Source organism: Triplophysa dalaica, chromosome 12, assembly GCF_015846415.1.
Source record: "Triplophysa dalaica isolate WHDGS20190420 chromosome 12, ASM1584641v1, whole genome shotgun sequence".
Lineage (NCBI taxonomy): Eukaryota > Metazoa > Chordata > Actinopteri > Cypriniformes > Nemacheilidae > Triplophysa > Triplophysa dalaica.
This window is the reverse complement of record NC_079553.1, coordinates 19128192-19148395: the sequence shown is the minus strand read 5'-3', so window position 1 is coordinate 19148395 and position 20204 is coordinate 19128192. Positions and strand designations below refer to the sequence as shown.

General features: G+C 37.7%; 1 protein-coding gene across 17 annotated transcripts in view; it reads left to right on the top strand.

Moving 5' to 3' along the window:
• rims2a (regulating synaptic membrane exocytosis 2a) overlaps positions 1-20204 on the top strand; it is a 132345-nt gene that overhangs the window by 19786 nt on the left and 92355 nt on the right. For 16 of the 17 annotated variants that reach the window (XM_056762345.1, XM_056762341.1, XM_056762342.1 and 13 more), the window contains exons 3-4: positions 4252-4462; positions 12745-13004. In XM_056762345.1, coding sequence (XP_056618323.1) covers positions 4252-4462; positions 12745-13004 — 471 coding nt within the window. Of the gene's footprint in view, positions 1-4251; positions 4463-12744; positions 13005-15648; positions 16141-20204 lie in introns of those variants that run through there. The other variant, XM_056762353.1, reaches the window with a different exon arrangement.

Genomic DNA, 20204 nt, shown 5'->3' with positions numbered 1-20204 from the left:
CTGGTCTGTACCTGTTCATCTTTGTCTTTTTCTCTGTTCCTGTGGTTCTTGTAGTTTTACGTGCTCTTCATGTATGTTCCTCATGAATGTAGCTGCACTGCAGTCGTCGTGATATTGGCCCGTGTGTCGGCCCGTTTGTCTGCAGTGTTTCATCTCTTGATGGTCAGGATGTTGAGTTTCCGCTGTCTGCTTGTTTATGCAGGTGGTTTCCCTTTAGCGGGATCACTGATCTGGTTAATAATGTTCTTCAACCCCAGACAAAGTCCGAAAACCAACCTCAAACAGATCCTCCTCCAAAGGAGCCAGAGACGTAAGTATGACCGGAAGGATTTATCATTGCCCTCAAACCAAAAATTGCTTAATTAGCTAGCAGGCTTAGGTTAAAGTAATACTGAATTATAATACTATTGATTGAATTTGTATTCATAAGAAAAAAATAATAATAATAAAAAATCACTAATTATACTCATGCTGGAGAATAGCCAAGGTTACAGAGGGACGGAGTTTCAATTATAATTTAGATTAAAATAGATTATTGATTATTATTCAATTATTTGCACTCAATCCATACTGAAATTATTTCATTCTTTGTCTATTGCAGCTTTAGTTTCAAATAATATTTGTATGTATATTTTGTTTAACCCTCTTCCCAGGCCAAGAATTTTCATTGACTGTAAATCTAAAATATAAACATATATCTTTACATATAATCAAGAAATTTTCATTTTATCAGATTTTTTTTGATGTATTTTTCCCATTCCAGTCCAGTGTCTTTTAATTTTCAACAAAATCAAAACTCAGGATGGACATAAAGTCATCCAACAGAAATGTGAAAGACTGACAGGATGACAAGACTAATAAATCTAGGTTATCACATTAAAAAACAATTTTTTTGAACTTTTCTAAATACATTTACAAATATTACTGTTGTATTGCTTAAAAGTGAATGTATACTTAGAAATAGAAACAGGGTTTTTATTTGAAATTTGGGAGAAATTTTAATAATAGTTCACAGAATTAAACAAAAATGATCATTTTACCCAAACACATTGCTATAAATGGTAAATCTTAAATCATAAATACTGATTTTCAAATGGTCTCATATTTTTTTCCCACAGCTGTACACACACACACAAATTATATATATTATATATTTTAAAATTCTTGGCCTGGAAAGAAAGTTATATACTATACTTTAAAGACATTGCAGATAATGGTTGCGTCATGCATTGGTTGTATAATGCATGAGAATTAATGTGTAGGTCTTCGGCTGGGCATGGTGTCGCTCATGTATCGATGCATTGGCTCATGTTTCTCTGACGTGTGTATCAGATGAGACATTATATTATGGGTTATGCGTCTCCTGGCTGACGGACTGGAGGTGAGGTGTACTCTGGTCTCCATCTGTCTGTAATGCTACCTGAGCTTGTGCACCTGCCCTGCCTGCTGCCAGACCTCTGGAGCTCATCCAGCATTCACATCATCTCAGAGCCAATCCTTCCTAACAAACTAAGCAAGTTGCGTAGGAGTACCGAATCAAAAACGCTATAATGTAAAAAGAAGCTATTTTTATAACTTTATTTAACTTTACAGGAATCATTTGGAAATTTCATTTTCAATACTTAGTTTATTAAATTGCTGTTACATATTTGTAAATCATGCGGTGCGTGGCAGGTGATTAAGACAATGCAGAAAATGTGCTGATATGCGTCTTTACAAACCTGTCTGTACACGAGAACGCCAACAATGTGAAGCAAAAGAACAAGAATGCATGTGCTTTTGTACTATTTCTTATTTAGTTTTGTCAAATGCAAGTACAGATTTACAAATTCAGTATTTGTCCACTGGGATCCAGTTGGTTTGACGTTGGTAGTTCAATAGTCGTGAATTAAGGGACTGTCTCCAAAGTTACATACACATTCATATACACTTCAATAGCATTTTAAAAACTTATAATCACAAAACCAGGGGGCACGGTGGCTTAGTGGTTAGCACGTTCGCCTCACACCTCCAGGGTTGGGGGTTCGATTCCCGCTTCCCACTTGTGTGTGTGGAGTTTGCATGTTCTCCCCGTGCCTCGGGGGTTTCCTCCGGGTACTCCGGTTTCCTCCCCTGGTCCAAAGACATGCATGGTAGGTTGATTGGCATCTCTGGAAAAAATTGTCCGTAGGGTGTGAGTGCGTGAGTGAATGAGTGAGTGTGTGTGCCCTGCGATGGGTTGGCACTCCATCCAGGGTGTATCCTGCCTTGATGCCCGATAACTCCTGAGATAGGCGCAGGCTCCCCGTGACCCGAGGTAGTTCGGATAAGCGGTAGAAAATGGAATGGAATGGAATAATCACAAAACCATCTGTATGTGTTCAAGTGGGTGTCACCTATAATGCACACTTTTTAGATGTTTGATATTAATTATAATAACATCTCTTTATAACATCTCATCTCTTTACATTTGAGAATCATTGATGTGTTTTCGTATGCTTAGCTTTCTTGAGTAAACTACATTTATTACGCTTTATTTTTGTTATTCACTCATTTGGTTAGTAAAATACACACAGAGTTTGCGTGTTAATGTTTTCTTTAAAGCTAGATGGTTCCAGAGCCACTCCTTACTTTTCACGTTTTTTCATGTGAATCAAAATGTGAATTAAATGTTATACTTAATTGTTCTTACTGTCAGTTTATTGTTTTCAGTTTTAATTCATTTAAGTGTGTTAATTGATTTGTTATTTTTATTTATTATAGTTTACAGTTACGTTGGTCTAATTTTAACTATAATGACAAGGGGCCCCTCACAAAGGTTTGCATAGGGCCCCCTGACGTCTAGGATCGGCACTGCATTATCTACATATGATCTACCGGACAGCTGTGTGAAGTGTGTGCTAAATAGAAACACACTTAGTCGAACAAAAATCTGTCAAGGCTTTTGATGTAAATATTGACCGAATTAAAATTAGGGTGAACGGTCTCTTTAATAAAGGTTAGATAGTGAGTGGCACTGTATATCCACATGCTAAAAGTGCACAGGTCAAAAGTTCATTGAGAGTAGACCTGCTGACAGGGCGACTTGATCCTGAAAAGGGTGAAAGGGTACCTTGAACAGAAAAAATGTCTGGTGAAGGGAGAAGTGGAGCTTACCTTTCTTCGATGTGTGTGTGCGAGTGAGAAAGTTTGGTTTAGCTGAAAGAAGCATTTACCTCATCTTTGATTTTGGGTGGGAGGTGGTGTAGTTGGTTTACACCCTCTTCACCCTGTGTTTAGTTTCTACGGCTAAGGTTGATTGACAGGAGACATACAAAATGTATGCGTATTATGCAAGGATACAGCTAGCATTTCAGGATCTGTCCGAAGCCTTTGACCCTAACCACTCTCACTGTAATGAGAGAAAACCTTACAAGCACTGATCTCTTATTATGTAATTATGTATGTTTCATAAACGACCTCAATGCACTTGCTATTTATTTATAAATAGTTGTTTCTGCTCATAGGACATTTTTACTTCATAATATTCTGGTAAGAAAATATTTATGTAGCGCAGAAGATCTGAACTCTTTTTGACTTTTAGACTTTTTTCTGTGTAGTAGAGTAGGCGGGGCGAGACCGTGGTTCGAGTCCGGTGAGTAATTGTGAATTAGCGCCAGCTGTGCGCACACCGGCCTCGAATCACGTAGGAGATGGGAGCATATAAAAGGAACGAGCGACCTGACCGTCGAAGAGAGAGGACCTGCCTGAACTTATGTTATGTTTGTATTTATATTCATGTTATGTTCGCCGGCGGTCGTCCGTGAGGGGCCGCCGGCTGTTATATTAATTTATTAAATGTTTAAAATGTCTTCCGGTTCCCGACTCCTTCCTTCCCTTTTATGGAGATTTGTTACATTCTGCTACGATGCACATTGAGAAAAGAGCTTTACAAATAAAATGTACTTGAATGTGAATTGAACTTTTTCATTATACAGTAACTTTATCCTTTACACAAGGGTAAGAACATAGTAAACATAATCAACAAACTGTTAAAATGTGTAACGGGATGAAAATAAAATTTGAAGTTAGACATTGTAGGGAAGTGAGTGTGAGTATCAATTTGAATGTATTGTTAGTATTTTAAGCATCTTTTTGACATTTTCATAGTGGAAAAAACTATAATAAGTGATAAGTGAAAAGTGAGTCAAAAGTATCAACCAAAAAGGGGCTACCAGTTTACTGATACTAAACGTTGCTGCTTTCTGATTGGCTGTGTTCTGCTCCCCACAGGAAATTGCACCAGCAATTTGAGAGTTACAAGGATCAGGTGAAGAAAATGGGAGAGGAAGCACAGACCAGTCAGGAACTAAAGGCTGACGCTCCCACCTGCGGAATCTGCCATAAAACCAAGTTTGCCGACGGCTGCGGCCACCTCTGTTCTTATTGCCAAACCAAGTTCTGTGCTCGCTGTGGGGGACGAGTTTCACTACGCTCCAACAAGGTACAGCCATAACATCCCATATATTTTATCTACTTTCTATACTAATATAATCTATATTAAGGCATACTGTGCCGTATATACTGTACATACTACATGTTTGATCTGCTCCAAGGGTTGTGCAGTTACCACATTGACCACAAGATGGTAATACTCCCTCGGTTTTTGTCACAACAGCGTCTTGGCCCGGGGGGATGGCTGTATCAGCCCAGAAACAGCTTATCTAACCTCTTGATGTTTTTCCCAGTGCAGTCTGCCGCTTGTAAATCATTATACGAATAAACTGCGATGGGATTGACTGCAGTAGTACATATCTAGAGTGTTACTTTGGTTTGAGAAATGGGGGGACATAAAATGGGGGAAAATGTTTTTGATTTAAGTCCCATTTCCTGCATTTACACACGTTTAGGCACTATGGTGATGAAATAATGAAATAATGGATTTTCTGCGTGACGTGAGCGAAGTGCGGATGGAGGGCATCAAGTGATTTTCTCCATAGGGAATTCACTATCACAAACTCAAAATACCTGTTTTGCATCGTTTTTGTTTGTTCAAATGGATTAATCCATGAAACCACACTGTGTTTTTATTGTGTAGGAAAAGTTGATGTTTAGGAAGGGGTAAAATGTGCGTATTGACTGAGAAACGGAGGACAAAATGGTTTGTAAACCTGAATCTGCTGTCGAGACGAGCCGGATGACTTTCTAAAACGCTTAACGACATTTGACGTACCCTAACAACAACCCGGGAAGACCACATTTCTGTCAAGCCTTGTCATAAACACCAGGTGCTGTTAAAAAAAAGGAGTTTGATCGTACATTATATGAAAACAGCTAAATTTACAACAACTATGCAAAATAAAATTTCTATCAAACTTTAATTGTAATAAACACTAGCTACTGTTAAAAGAACAAGCACTTATTCCAGGCCAAACAATAGTCTCACGTTAAGCTTGTTTATTAAAAAAAAAAAAACATAACGTGAACACAAAATGAGAACATATAACTTTTCTGTTATCATGTTTATGTTTAATACCACTGATAGACAAAATGTATTTAATTTGGTTTTCTGTGGTTATTGTTTTGGTACGTTAAGCTGTCCTTATAATGGATTTTAGGAAAGTAACACATTTTTTATTTGATCTGTTTAATAAGTGCTCGTTCTTTTAACAGAAGCTAGTGTTTATTACAAGTAAGGTTTGTCAGAAATTTGGGCTTACCTGGTCGTTGTTCAGGTTGTTAAACATAAGTACTTTGAGTTTGTCACATAAGTCACTTGCTGCCGTCCACGTGTTTGCAAACAACCTTTCAGTGAGCTATTTTAAGAGTGTGCACGCGACACCCGCATCGACACAGGGAATCTACTCAATCCTGTTTCTCCTTGGCGACGACGGTGTGCGGTTAAAACTCATAACAAACTAATTAGAAAGTGGGGGGGGGTCACGAACGGATTTTGAAAGTCGAGGGGACTTGTCCCACTTGTCCGCAGTGGAAATTACACCCCTGACTGTGTGTTTATATGTTTGTCTGAATGTAACTCACAGTTGTTTTGTCCTCTTCTGTTCTTGTCTTTCTCTCTTGCTTTTCCTCCTCTGTGGAATTGCAACAGGAGGATAAAATGGTTAGCATAATTTTCCTTGTCTATGTTTTGATATTTAGATGCATCTTGACCTAAGATGTACTTTGCTATGGTGTTGTAAGAGCCCCTTACAAAGTAAACATTTGTATTGCATTTTAATTTTGATCGTTAAAGTATCAATAAAATATTTTATAACTTTTATAATTTTATATATATTTTTCAAAATATTATTAAAAGTGTTTAAATTGTTGTCTACTATTTTTAAATGAAATGGACATATTGTTTTATAAACAATACTATATTCCTATACTATTGTTTTCTTTTCTTGATTATTTGAATAACTATTGCATAATTGTGAAGCATTGTAAAAATCTCATTCTAATTAGAAATGGCTGTGGTATTACCAAATATGCAGGTTTTGGTTATATTGATATAGATGTGTTACATGGCAGAACCAACAGCAAAGGTAAAACTCACAAATGACATCTGATTTAATATATCAAATGTTTCTCCTTAACAGTAATGCGATTCTGAGGACACCTAATGAAGTCTGACATTTTATGAGTTATAGCCGCAGTTTGTGAAAGTGAGATCTGTGTGTATGGGGAGTTACTGTAAGTCAGAAGCGGGGCCAGTGTGTGATAGATAACACTCTAGTTGAACTTCAGCATCACCATCTGTGCTCAGGGGAACCCGAGATCTCTTCTATTGTTCTTCTGGACAAAGAGCTGCTCTGTCGCACAGCCTGCACCGGGACAGTACAATTTTACTACAATGGACTTACAGAAAGAATAACATGAAATAACACACACATACAGTACAGTACAAACATGTATATGCATGCCGTACAGCCAGAATAACACAACAACACACACCCATACAAATCATACAGAAACACACACACACACATATACATGCACATCATTCCGAAAACACAAACATGCAGGTCATCTTACAGAAGAACACAAATTACACCGACACATACATACATGGGCATGGACATCAAAAACACACACACAAACATTGTCATCTAGAAAACACAAAATAAAACACACACTTACTGTAACACACACGTACATGTATGTGAGACAGAAAACACACAGACACACACACATACACAATTAGCACATCATCTAATTGGAAAAATACAAGATTCTCCTAAAATTCCACAGAAGTAAATGATAAATGTTGAACTCTTTTGTTCTTTACAGTTGCTTATGCTGAGATGTCTGACTTTTTTTGGTTAACATGATTGAGATCTCTTGTAAAAGTGTAATACTCTAAAGAGATCTCAGTTGTGATGTTTCTCTCCTGTGGCAACTGTTCAGTATGTTATTCTATCAATTTCCACAGTCCTGTTTGTCAGAAAACACATCGCTTTCTGTCTGGAAGCAGTCTGGGGCAATGATGATATGTGCTATGTTTGTTGTGTCTGGCCTCGGTTGGATATTGTTTGCTTTAAGTGTCTGGTTCTGCAGGTCTGTTGTATCTCACCGGTTGTTGAGCTTTTATCCGGTTGCAGCGCTAAAGATAGAATTGCTGGATGCTTCTCGGTGACTGGTTTCTATTTCTGCTCTCTGTGGTTTCCACAATTAACGTTTGAACAGATTCAGCACTTATTGAGAATCTAACCTCACTGACCCATGAATTAGGAGATGGCAATTTCATAGACGTTTTTACTTTTTACAATTTGACTTTTTTTATATTATCCTAGAAGTTGTTGTTTTTTGTTTTATACCTGCACCAACATGCTAAAAGAAAAAAGCCTGTTTCAATGTTATTTTTTTATGTTTTAACGTTATTTTGTGTTTAAGTGTTTGTTTCCCTCAAATGATTTATTCAAAAAAGGATCATATATTAGTGGAAGTACAGTGCTAAAGTACTTAGTACTCATTTACATTTTAAAGAGATTATTGATTTTTCTATGCCAATAATCATTAGGATTTTAAAGGTAAAGTTTGTAGAAATTTCCGCTAGAGGGCGCACAATCAAAACAACAACAATCACATAGCTTGATGATACTGTGTAGAATCGTGGAATGATGGGATATGTTGTCTTCAACTCCACTGTTTAGAATGGTGATTTTCTCAGGATTTAAAAGTAGTTGGAAACATTTGAGATATTGATTGTACTCAGCTGTAAAAATATATATAACATTGGCCTAGTGGTTTTCAAAATTCTTACAAACTTTACTTTTAACTAAAGATGATGTTCCGCGAAGATATATTGTAAACTTCCTTCCGCAAATATATAAACACTTTTTGTGAGTAGATGCAGCAAAATCGTGAACAAAAATGGATTGGACTTTGTGAATTTATTTCATTAGATGTTAAATGTAGCTTTAGTTTTTCTATCACAGTGGCTTTCAGGGGATATTCGGTCAGCGTTCAGACATTGCCTCATGTTTGTCACCAAAGCCCGACTCAGCCGTGCTATCATATTCCAGTGTGTGATGTCCGACAGGTCCCCTCGCCGCACGGGACACCATGTGCTGTAAATATTGATGCCGTCTCAGACAAGATCTCTTTCACTGTCCGTGTTTGAGCAAAAGAGTCTGCTGGAAAAGATCAGATTTCACTGGCTTGTGCGTCAGCGTTGGACGAAATGCCTATAATTGGTGTCTTTTCATTTCTGTAAATTCTACTAAACTTTATTTCTTGAAGAAATAGCTATCACAAGAAACAAGAACTCTATTTGTAGTTCCAAATCCATACAGTTGTTTCTTCTGTAATAAAACAGAAGGAATTTGGGAGTGTGTGTATATTTGTGCACTAAGTTAATAGTATCTTCATCATCATGAATATGGGTGTCTTTTCAGTAGCGCGATAGAGAGAGTGCTGTACGTGGGTAATGAGTCAGATTTAGCCTGCTGGAGCTGTGAGTTCACATGCGTCGGAAATGAGACTCGTATTAGTGATGCTCTGGTGACAAAAACATGATTACGTGCCGTTCAGATCATTCTGGATCATCAGCCAATGAAAACAGTTGCTTTTATTTTTCTCTTTATTATTGTTGACATCTTCCATCTCTAGATAAGCATTTTTTTACTTAAACAGTAACATAATTTCCACTACAGAAGAAGGATTTGATATCCAAATCTGAAAGGTCACCTGTCACGCAGGACTTTGGTAGAAAAATACACGTGGAGCTGTCCATGGTCCTGAAGTTTTGACTCTTGTTATTCAGCATTACTTTTTTTCCTAGTCGGACCAAACAATATACAAAACCAACATGGGTAAGCTAAAAACAGTATTTTCTCAAATTTGGAATTGACATTTAGACAAGCTGCATTTTTTTATTTATTAATATGATTTAAAGTCCCTGATAATATTGATTCATTGTGCTTTCTACGTTCCTATAAATTGCTTGTGTTTTTAAATCTCGTTGGTTTTTTGAATTGATAATTTGGCCAACACCTTGTGATGTACTGGTGAAGAGGAGCTTTATATATGTTCTTGTCCTCGACATGTCTATTTTTGATTGTGTCGCTGCATAATTCACACATTGTTTAACAGGTTCCTTTAAGCTTCATAGAAAATCAAACATATGAATATGCATCCAGGCTGTTAGGAGCTGCTAGGATCTAAATATAGAACTTTATTAAATATTCATGATCCACCTGCAGGCAGTCTTTAGCTGGTGAATGATAACTCCCTTCTCATCATGAACTTCTTTCATTTTGTCAAACATTTATTAAATATTCAGCGCTCCAGGATGGATACAGTAAATTAATATGGATATTCTGTATGTTTTACAAATATAGAGTGTTGAAGATTTTGAATTAGGTCGTTATTAGATATTTGTAAAGAAAGAGTTTAATTTTTTCACTTTTATGTAAGAGTTGTCATAGAAAACAAATTTTGTTTTTTTTCATTCAAAACATTTATTTTTTTATTCTCTATGAGTTTCGGGTGAAATATGACCCAGACATGATCTGGTCAGGCCTTGTGAGACTCCCAGAAAGATCCTGTGCCATCTGATACCAACGAAAGTTCACTCAACACTTTATCAATGTTTCACTGCACACATCTTTTCGTATGGCCATAGTTGACTGACCAAACATTACTCACAATACATTTGTTGTGCAGTCTCTGTTTCACAATCCTCGCTGTGATCTTATCAAAATCCTTTCGAATGATGTGACCCTTTTACTTTTGAAGTGAATATGAATATACTTTTACTTTGAATATGAATCTTTATGTGGAATGATAACGGTTTTGTGTATAGGACCATGTTTTGGTTTAGATGTTATGGAAGCCACGATCATTAATTCTATCTTAGAGAAAGTGTTTTATTCTGACAGACAGGTGTGATTGCATTTAAAATGCAGTGCAAGATGTCACTTTCTGTCTCCAGGCAAAACCTCACCTGTCAAGAAAGTGTATACTTTTTTTTTATTTTAGATATTTATTTTCAGTTCTTGAGTAAAAAACAAGATATAAGACAAAGTTACAGATTTTTACCTTACAGGTGACCTAAATCAACTAAAGTTATGTTTTTTGATACAAGATAATTTGTTTCAAGATGAGACATGATGTTTTCTGTGATTTGATTGGTTCTTATGGTTATTCGGTTGCTAAGATGCTCAAAGTGCATTGATATTCAGTTTCTAGGATGTTATGAATGGCTGCTAAGTGGTTGTTTGCTGGTCCGAGTCAATGGAGCATAATCCCCAAATTCTGGTCCCTACTGTATATCTGTAAGGGAAGATCATCACTACAAGTTTCTAACAGCATTATGGGCCAAATGGTTGGTATTGGTATTGTTCTTTCCTAAAAATATGTGTAGTGTAGCAATGTAGGCTGACATCAGAATGGTTTTATTCTTTAAAGGGGTCATATGACACGGCTTAAACAAATATTATTGTTTGCTTTAGACTTAATGCAATGTGTATACATGATTTAAGCTTCAAAAACGCTGTATTCTCCACATACCGTGCATGTTTGTATCTCCTCTTTGGCCCGCCTCTCTGAAATGCACAGATTTTTAACAAAGCTCATCGCTCTGAAAAGCGAGGTGTGCTATGATTGGCCACTTAACCAGTGCATTGTGATTGGTCGAAAACTGCAAGCAAGTGACGGAAATGTATTGCCTCTTACCATATTTGGAAGAACAGGTTCAAAAGCAATTGTTCTGACAGGTACACTCACACCTTACTTGCGTATACATTTGAGTGGTCTTAGTCAAATCATGCCACGAACTGACGTAGATTTTTTTGGGGTATGGTTACAAGAGGCATTTCTACAGGTCTGGGTGAGCATTCGCTTTTAGATAGAATTAATCTTTTGTTCTGACACTTTATGTTTTGCAGTTTCATGTGTCTAATACATGCATTGGGGAACTTATAACAAAACAACAGAAAAACACGTATTCGCGCTATATGACCCCTTTAACCCCCCTTAATCAGGGCCTTTTTATCCTCTGTATATCTGTACTTCACTTCTGAATTTTAAGGAATGAATTTTTCTCAATTCATGTCCTGTGTCCGCCCATCAAGCATCTGTATGTGTGTCAGTTTTACTGCCAACCTCAATGGGGGCTTGGATCCCAACTGGCTGTTTCTGCAGGGTAAATAACAAGGTCAGACTAACTTGCCCTCCGTGTTGGCGAGACTGAACTTTCGAGAGAGGTACGTGGAGGTTGTTAATGTAAAATTAGACCCGAGGGACAGAATGAGAGGACGACCCTGCCGTGGCCTCTGGATTGTTGAAGAGATTGTTTTAGTGTGAATGCTTGCATGTAGTTAAACTAGCAGTTATGACGCTAACGTGTTGTGGGTGGTTTCCAGGGTGTTGCTATGCTGTTAGTGTTTTGAGAGGTTTGAAGTGCATTGATATACAGGTGTTACAGTGTTGTGGTTGAATGGCAGCTCTCCTAAATCTCTATAATAGACAGTTCACTCATATTGGAGGAAAGATTTAGATCTGTTTTCTCTCGCAATGTGAGTGTATCTGTGTTTTTTATTTAAATGGTCATTTAGAAAAGTAAGTATTCACCTTTTGTTAAATAGACTTACAGATAGTACAGTACAGACTTGTGCACAATATGATATTATTTACCTGCATAATTAAATTTTTCCTTCACTGAAAAAAAAATATGTGATAAAATAATTGAGAATAAGTTGACTCATTAAAAAATTGACTTAATTAACTTATCAGCCTATTTTAATTGTATTCTGTTTTAAGTTGTATTTTATTATATACATACTGTGTGTGTAAATATATATATATATATAGTATATATATATATATATATATACTAATATCTAATCACAATTTAAAATAATAAGTTCTAACGATTTGTACTGACAATTTGAAACGCTTCTACATTTAAGGCAGCATTTCAACAGTGTAAGAATTTATGGTTTCCTATAGTTAGCCAGTTCAGTTTTTTTTAACAGGACATTCTGCTAAACCTTTTTATTTCGAAAGATTTCTGCAACATTTAAAGGATGGCTTTTAATCAAAACACATTTAATTATTTATAATTTAGTGCAAACTATCATCAGTTCTTGCGGAAATTACGTTTCAAGTGGAACACTGGCACTACCATCACTATTTGTTGTGGGACTTGCGTAAAAGTTTCTCACCATCCGCGCAAAGTTCCAATACTTACATTGATCATATTTATTTGGCTCTATAATACGCTTCTGATTCAGGTTCTTGCATGTAGATTCTGCATCCTAACTTCTGTTCTCTTGCCCTCAGGTGATGTGGGTTTGCAACCTGTGCCGAAAACAACAAGAGATCCTCACCAAGTCCGGGGCCTGGTTCTACAGCGGGGGTCCTGAGGCCACCCTGGCTTCGGGTGCGAGTGACCCCCATCGACGCCACGAAGAGGCTCCACAAGAGAAGAAGGCCAAACTACAGGAAGCCCCCCTTCTGTACCAGGGCCCCCCAGGTGAACGCACCCGAGGCCCAGGACTCCCTCGCCAGGCGTCCCTCAACAACGACACGCTGACCAACAGGTGGGTGGCCACATTATTCTTTGGCTTACAGCTGATGCTTTTAAAGGATGGGAAAGTAAAATATGCATCTACTTTGATTTTGGTGTGTGTAATGTTGCTGACACTACTATTACTTTTTATTGAATTAAGGGGATGTTAATAATATAAATAATTATTCCTTTTTTTGTTCTTTTGAACACAAAATTATATATTTGAAGAATTTGGGGAAACAAACATCTGGGCGTCTAATTTCAAATAAGGATCTAAGTATTCTGTTGATATACAACAACATCTGTACCAAACGCTGCATTTGTTCAGGTTCCATCTGTTTCACCCTTTTATAATTGCTAATGTGGAACAGAACAGTCTGGACAGGTAAATAACCATCAGTAATTTATGATGAAACCTGCTCTTGAACAAATGCAGGCAGTCATAACACATTTGTCAAACATTACGCCCCTAATCTGCGTAGAGATGCTAATTCACAGAGGGCGGGCGTGAGTCCATCTTTGACCACTAGGTGGTGATAATTCAATGTCTTGACATTAAACACTTTCCCTCGTTTTCTAAGATATCTCTATTAGCTTCATTGCTCAGGGGTTAGAGGTCAGTCCTGGAAAGATGTCTCTGTAGAAACAGATGTCCGCTCCCTTGAATCTGTGACGTCCGCAGTGCTTGGATTTAATTTTCCATTCGTGAATACCTGGGGAGGCAGAAGAATGTTGGGCCGTGTGCCACAGGGATGGGGGCTTTTTTACTCTTGCTGTGGGTTGTTTTTATTCCACAGGTTAAAGATGGAAAGATTTTGTTTGTCATTTGTCATTTTTGTGTATAATTAAGTTATTTATGATACAGAGTATATTATGAGTGCTACTGTACAGTTATTTTTTAGATAAAACTGTGCGTAATGCATAAAAGTGACTGTGAGTTATACTTTAGGTATAGGTAAAGTTAAGTTTGAGTTTTGGTATCTGGGGTTGTTGGGCTAGTTTTGATAGTTTTTTCCCAAGAGTTCGATAGTTTGATAGAGTTCACCCAAGAATTAAAAATCTTGCCTCAAATTTATTCAGTATGCAATGTGAATGCACACAGATCACACTTTTCTTTTTTTTTATCTTTTTTTAATTACAGTCTTTTGCTCTCACAAAACTATATTTTGAGAGGCATAACAGAGTTTTCATTTATGGGGTTACTGTGACTTTAAATCTTGAGGTTATTGCGATGACGGGGGCTGTTTTCAGGTTAACCGCTGCCACGGTGGATAAGACCGGCTCGAGCGTTCACCGGAAGAATGTGTTAAAGAGTTTGATGCCCAGTAATGGTGCTCAGGATATCACTGAAAAGCACTTCCATTAATCTTGAAGAATGTTTAAATTAACTCTGATTCTCCTCTGCTGAGAAACTGCTGACAGACTATTTATATCCTGAAATAATGTGAGAAGAGCCTATAATTTGTCTTGGTCTCCGAGGTGCCGTCGCATTGAGAGCTCAGACGTGGCACGATTGCGGGTGAAACTGCTGGATGAAACAATAATAATTACATTGGGATTTGAATTTAATTACCGCTGTAATGTTTCCCTGGATTTCATCTCCTCCCCATCATCTATAAAATCCATTAGTGTTGTTTTATTGGAGTTGAATGCGATGTGATGCCACAGGTTGTTCAGCATACAACTTTGATTGTTTTAGTGCTGAAGTTAGTTTGACAAATGTAGGGTTGGGCACTGATCTTGTTATCGCTGCATAATACTCCAGTATAGACAGACTGGATTGAGTCATATAGGCATGTTTGTTATAGACTGTTTCAGTAGTATAATGACATCACTTGGATTAATGCTCATGGGTTAGTGTTATGTTTAAAGAGCTGATGTTGTGATATGAAGGTTTTATCTGGTGACAGTTATTAGGAGAATGAAAGATACACCTGCAGGAATTCACTATCAGCATTCTGATCTCACACATGCTTGACCTTTAGACATTTAAACACAAAATGCTGGTAATGTTATTTTTTTGCTGATCCATGAACACTTTTTTATAGTCATTTATAGATTCATCTATTGGCCCATTCATTCATTAATGTATTGTTACAGTACATTACAGAAATTTACAGTTGCTTACTTTTTATAGTTTCTAAATATTAACAATGATTATTATTATACTTTTTAATATTTTTTATTCCTATTTTTAATTAGAATTAGTTTTTACTGTCATTTAAAATGTTATAAGTTACTTCAAGTAGTACATTTAATAATTATTACATTAAATTTCATAATATCATATCATATTACATGATATTATTTATTTACATTTAAACCATTAATTATATATCACACTGTTATTCTTTTTTTAATAGAGATACAGTGCTGTTTTAGGTTGCATCACGTTACTCGTCATAGATATTATTTCTTAGCGGAGTGCTGCTGTCTTTTGAGACTTTGTGAGATTTTTTGGGTCAGACTACATGTTTAAAAGCTTTCTGTCGGGTCTCCGGGCGGTGCGATCCACACGAGAGTGTTTTCGTTCCCACACATCTCATCAAGTATCCACGCACAATAGTGCATCTCCCCGCTGAAAACCCTGATTGATGTGGGACAGAAAGCTCCCCCATCCCCCCTCCACCCCACGCAACATGCGCTGTTAGAGGATGTGTAGTGCTGCTCGGTTCCTCCTGATGGCTGTTAGATCGGAGAGAAATTCCTCACAGCAGCATCTCCTGCGCGCCTGGACCGTGCAGCATCCGGATACGCTTGCGTGCGTTTGCGTGGATGTTCATCATCACGAATAGATGCGGGGGATCTCGGTGCGTCGCCTTTTAGGATGCGTCGTTTCTCCTAAGTTCGGACCACAATGACCGCGAGAGCCGGTGTCGGTCCGCTCTCATCTGTCGAGCGCACGTTTCATCCGGATCAGAAGACATCGGGAACTTGAATCGTGTTTATGTTGCGTTGGAGATGCTGCGCGTCCGGAGCGAGGCGCGCCGGTGGAGCTTCGCTTGAAGGGAACAGGGAATATACGCAGGATAACGGAGAGGGAAAATGCAGTTTGAGACATTGCGTCAGTTCTGTAGCTCGGTTTTATCACATTTTAATGGGGCTTTCACGTCGCCGCAGAACATCCTGCAGACGGAGCTGCTGGAGCAGGCGCTCGGCAGTATCGGGTGAGTTCATAACGCACCAGCAGTCACTCGATTTGAATTTCTATAAGGAAATGGCTGCACGTGAAGGCGGCACAAGAATAGCGTGACGGTGTAAGGTGAACGGATATCACATTTGTTTCTCGGTCACATGTAACGTGGCTTTAGTTATGTGTGATTCAAATGCCGCATCCGTTGTCATGACACTCAGCACGCTTGTGAGAGCATCACATAACGCGACACCGTCTTTGCAGTACGTATACAGTAGATGCGAGGAGGGAAGGACCAATCACAATTCAGTATAGGAATAACGCAATGAAAAGCAATTTACAATTTTAGGATGTAAATATAACAATATTATTACTGCCAGTTATCATTTGATATGCGGATATTAAAAAATTGACTGAAGTTCTAAAGTTCATAACTTAGGTGTTGAAAAGAACCAAAAACTGGATGTCAGTGGATGATGCACACTTCTTGTTTAAATGTTTAAATATTTTGTTAAATACGAGTTCATGTAATTTTTTATTTTATCACAGGCTCAGTTTACAGCTCCACGTCAATTGATTGAATCTCTGTTCCAGCACACTTTCATGGCAATTCATAACTCTTTTATGCAGCCTAAGCCTTTACTGGGCCCTAAGCAGACATTTATTTGGGGGTCCCCCTTTTCCCATAATACAATAGACTATTATAGCCCTTTTCACACTGCAATTCTGGTAAATTACAGGTAAAGTCATTCAGGTAAATGTATAGTAAATGCTGTTCACACAAGGTATTCTGGTAATTTGATAGAAATCTTCTGTTACTGGTAAATTGGGGTAATGATACCAGAAAGGTTCTGTTCACACACGATCTGTAACTGCAATTGTCTGTCAATTTACCAGTAAAGACGTGAAAGGGTACACTTTAAACCATGCGCACCTAGTTCTATTAGTTGTAGCTTTTTTGGATGTAGGAATGTCAAAAAAAACACATACAACTTGCATTAGCAATGTGCTGTTCTAGTTTGTGTCATGTTAAGTGGAAACAATGTCCATACATCATCATCTTTTTGTAACAGATTTTTGCAAGTTTTCTATTGAAGAGGGCTTGTAGTGGTACTTCACCTAACTGTTAATGTTTCTACTGAAGGGTGTAAATGCATGAGTCATTTCAATTGAAGCGTATGTTTTTTATGCAGTGTAAAACCAGTGTATCAACCCATCTTTTCACTCCAGATATGTACAGCACAAACCCCTTCCCATGCCATAACAAACACACACTCAGCAAATCGGCACGCTAGACTTCGCTCGCACCAGGGGCTCAGTGCAAGCATCACTTGTTCTTTGCTTATGCTCATTTTCACATACGTTTTGAAGCCTCGATCGGAGGCGAGGTGTGGCTGCCAACTTCTGTTGTTTGCAGAATTGCACTGACTGCATTTTACAGAAACATCAAACTGAGGCGATGATAAAATCACAAACATTCGATATGCACTTTGTGGGAATTAACAAAATAGTTTTAACAAAACTGTTAAATGCACATTAAAAAAATATATATATATATTTAAAGGGATAATTCACCCAAAAATGAAGATTCTGAACACAAAAGGAGATATTTTGAAGAATGTTGGGAACCAAACATTGCTGACACCTATTCAATTTTAAATTGACACATAACCAATGCAGGTGAATGCATGCCGTTTAGCAACATTCTTCAAATGATATTTTTTGTGCTCTGCGGTAGAAGGCAAGTCATGACATAAGTGATGACAGAATTTTCTAAAGAATTTCATTTCTGGTGAACTATTTCCTTAAGGGTCAGTAAGTGATTTTGGGTACATTGTCCCTTTAAACACGAGCAATATGAGCCTTTACAATGTAATGTTCATATGATGTTTTTCACAAAACGGAACATTGTACTCATTTTTCGTAATTTGTGTTTTTAGTTCATAGTTAACATTGGGCAAAGACCCTATCATGTCGTCACAAAAATGTCTTTCATCATGGCTTCCTCCTGTAGACAAAATCTGTCCTAAGGGAACGGTTACTTCACTGTCTGCCAAAACCGGAGCCCTTATTCAAAGATCAGTCCAACTGTGTTTTTCCTGCTCTAGTTGGACTCCATCAAGGCCCCAGAGATGCTCTGTATGTGGCAGGACAGCTGCTCTCAAAAACTCTTGCAAGTACATGGGCAGAGGGTTACTATTCTCTGCTAACACTTGATTTAAGGGCTTAAGGCAAATAAGGGTTTTTTAAAAATGATGCTCTCAAAGCTGGAATAGTGATTTGCAAGTTGCATTTGTTTGGTGACCATGATGATGGTGTTGTATAAACTCACAAAATTTCCTCTATTGTGGGTTTACTTTTAAGGGAAATGATGTGTGCTTGACTGCTTATCCAAAATATCTTTGTTTGTTGGATAGACAGGAGGAAACAAATAGATATTTATCTGATCTTTATATTTCTGACCGTATTTTCTTTCTTTACAACCGTGTGCTTAAATTTTGCTTAGCAGATTTTTTGTCTCCGCAGAAATAGAGTGAGAGAGCGAAGCAGAGGAGCGATAAATCATAATTGAAGTTTCTATTAGATGGAATATCCCTTCCCACTACCCCGGTCTTTTGTGAGGCTGCGTCGCCATGGCAACATTGTTTGATCAATGCTGTGGGTGATGCGTTAGACAGGAAGACCTGCGGGGGAGAGCGAGAGAGGGATGTCCCCCGCACAGAGATGCAGAGAAAGAACAGCAGGATTATTGTGGGTTTATTTACGAGGCTTCTGTAAACTCTGTCTAAGATTCTGAGAAAATGATGCAGGTGTGTAGATGTGAATCTTAGAAAATAAGAATGTTAACAAACAACATTTTAAAGGGAGACATTTTGTGAAACTATTGGTCATGTCTCTTTGTCATGTCATTTTGTAATGTTTCCTGAACTCTGAACATTTACAATTGTTCACTATGATCCTGCTTTTTGTTAAAAGTGTACACTAAGAAAAACACAATTTTGTAGATCCTCTTCATTGATATACTTTTGGGAATAAGAAGTAGCATGTTTGTCCTTTTTGTGTTCATTAAATGTTTGGTAAAGTGCAGATAGGCTGCTTTTTTATATTCTTAAATCGGTCACCCAAAAATAAAAATTCTGTCATCGTATTCTCATCCTCCTGTAATTTCAATCCTGTATGACTTTCTTACACAAAAAACAGTAGAAGATATTAAGAAGAATGTTGGTAACCGAACAACGGCGGTACTCATTGGTTTTGTGTCTAATAGAAGTGAAGGGATGCATAAATAAAATATCTTCTTTTGTGTTCTGCGGAAGAAAGAAAGTCATACAGGTTTGAAATGAAAAGAGGTTCAGTAAATAATGACAGGCTTTTAATATTTGGGTGAACTATCCCTTATAAAGAAGTCACACAGTTTGTGTGAGTCTCCTGAATTTATATCTCAGTTTGGCTTTGACATACAGCTTCACGACATTCTGTACAGAACATCCAGTGAGAGGAGGGAGGGAGGTAGACAGAGACACAGAGACCGGTGCTGGTATTTCTCAGTACCGAGTGTATGGTTTGCAGAGACATCTGCTCTCTTTCATGCTCCGCAGGCACAAGTGATTCTTTGAAAGGATGATGAGAGTTTGTTTGTGAGAGGACGGCAGCGGAAAGCTCTAATGGCAGAGAGCTCTTCCTGGTATTAAAAACTCATTCTCAGGTTGACCTCGCATAGGACTTAGGCCTTCAGCCAGCTGTGACACACTCCATTCAGTTTGTGTTTTTAATAGCGGACCACACTATTTAATGCTCAGGGGTTACTCTTGTTTTTAACAGTACATACAAAGGTCTGGAATTTTGTTTATATTTGATCACAGATTTTGATATTTTAGCAAATCTGACAACAGTTTGAGAAATATTTTGAAACTCTAGAGGAGACCTGTGAAATTTCTAGGGTCATTTTAGAAGCAAGAGATCTCACTGGACCTCGCTGGATCTTTGTGGAAAACTGTTTGTTGTGTAGAAGATTAAGACCCTAATATGTCATCGTTTCAGAATCTCAAACAGCTCATTCAGTTGCTCATATTTATCTTTGTGACGGTGGAGACAAAC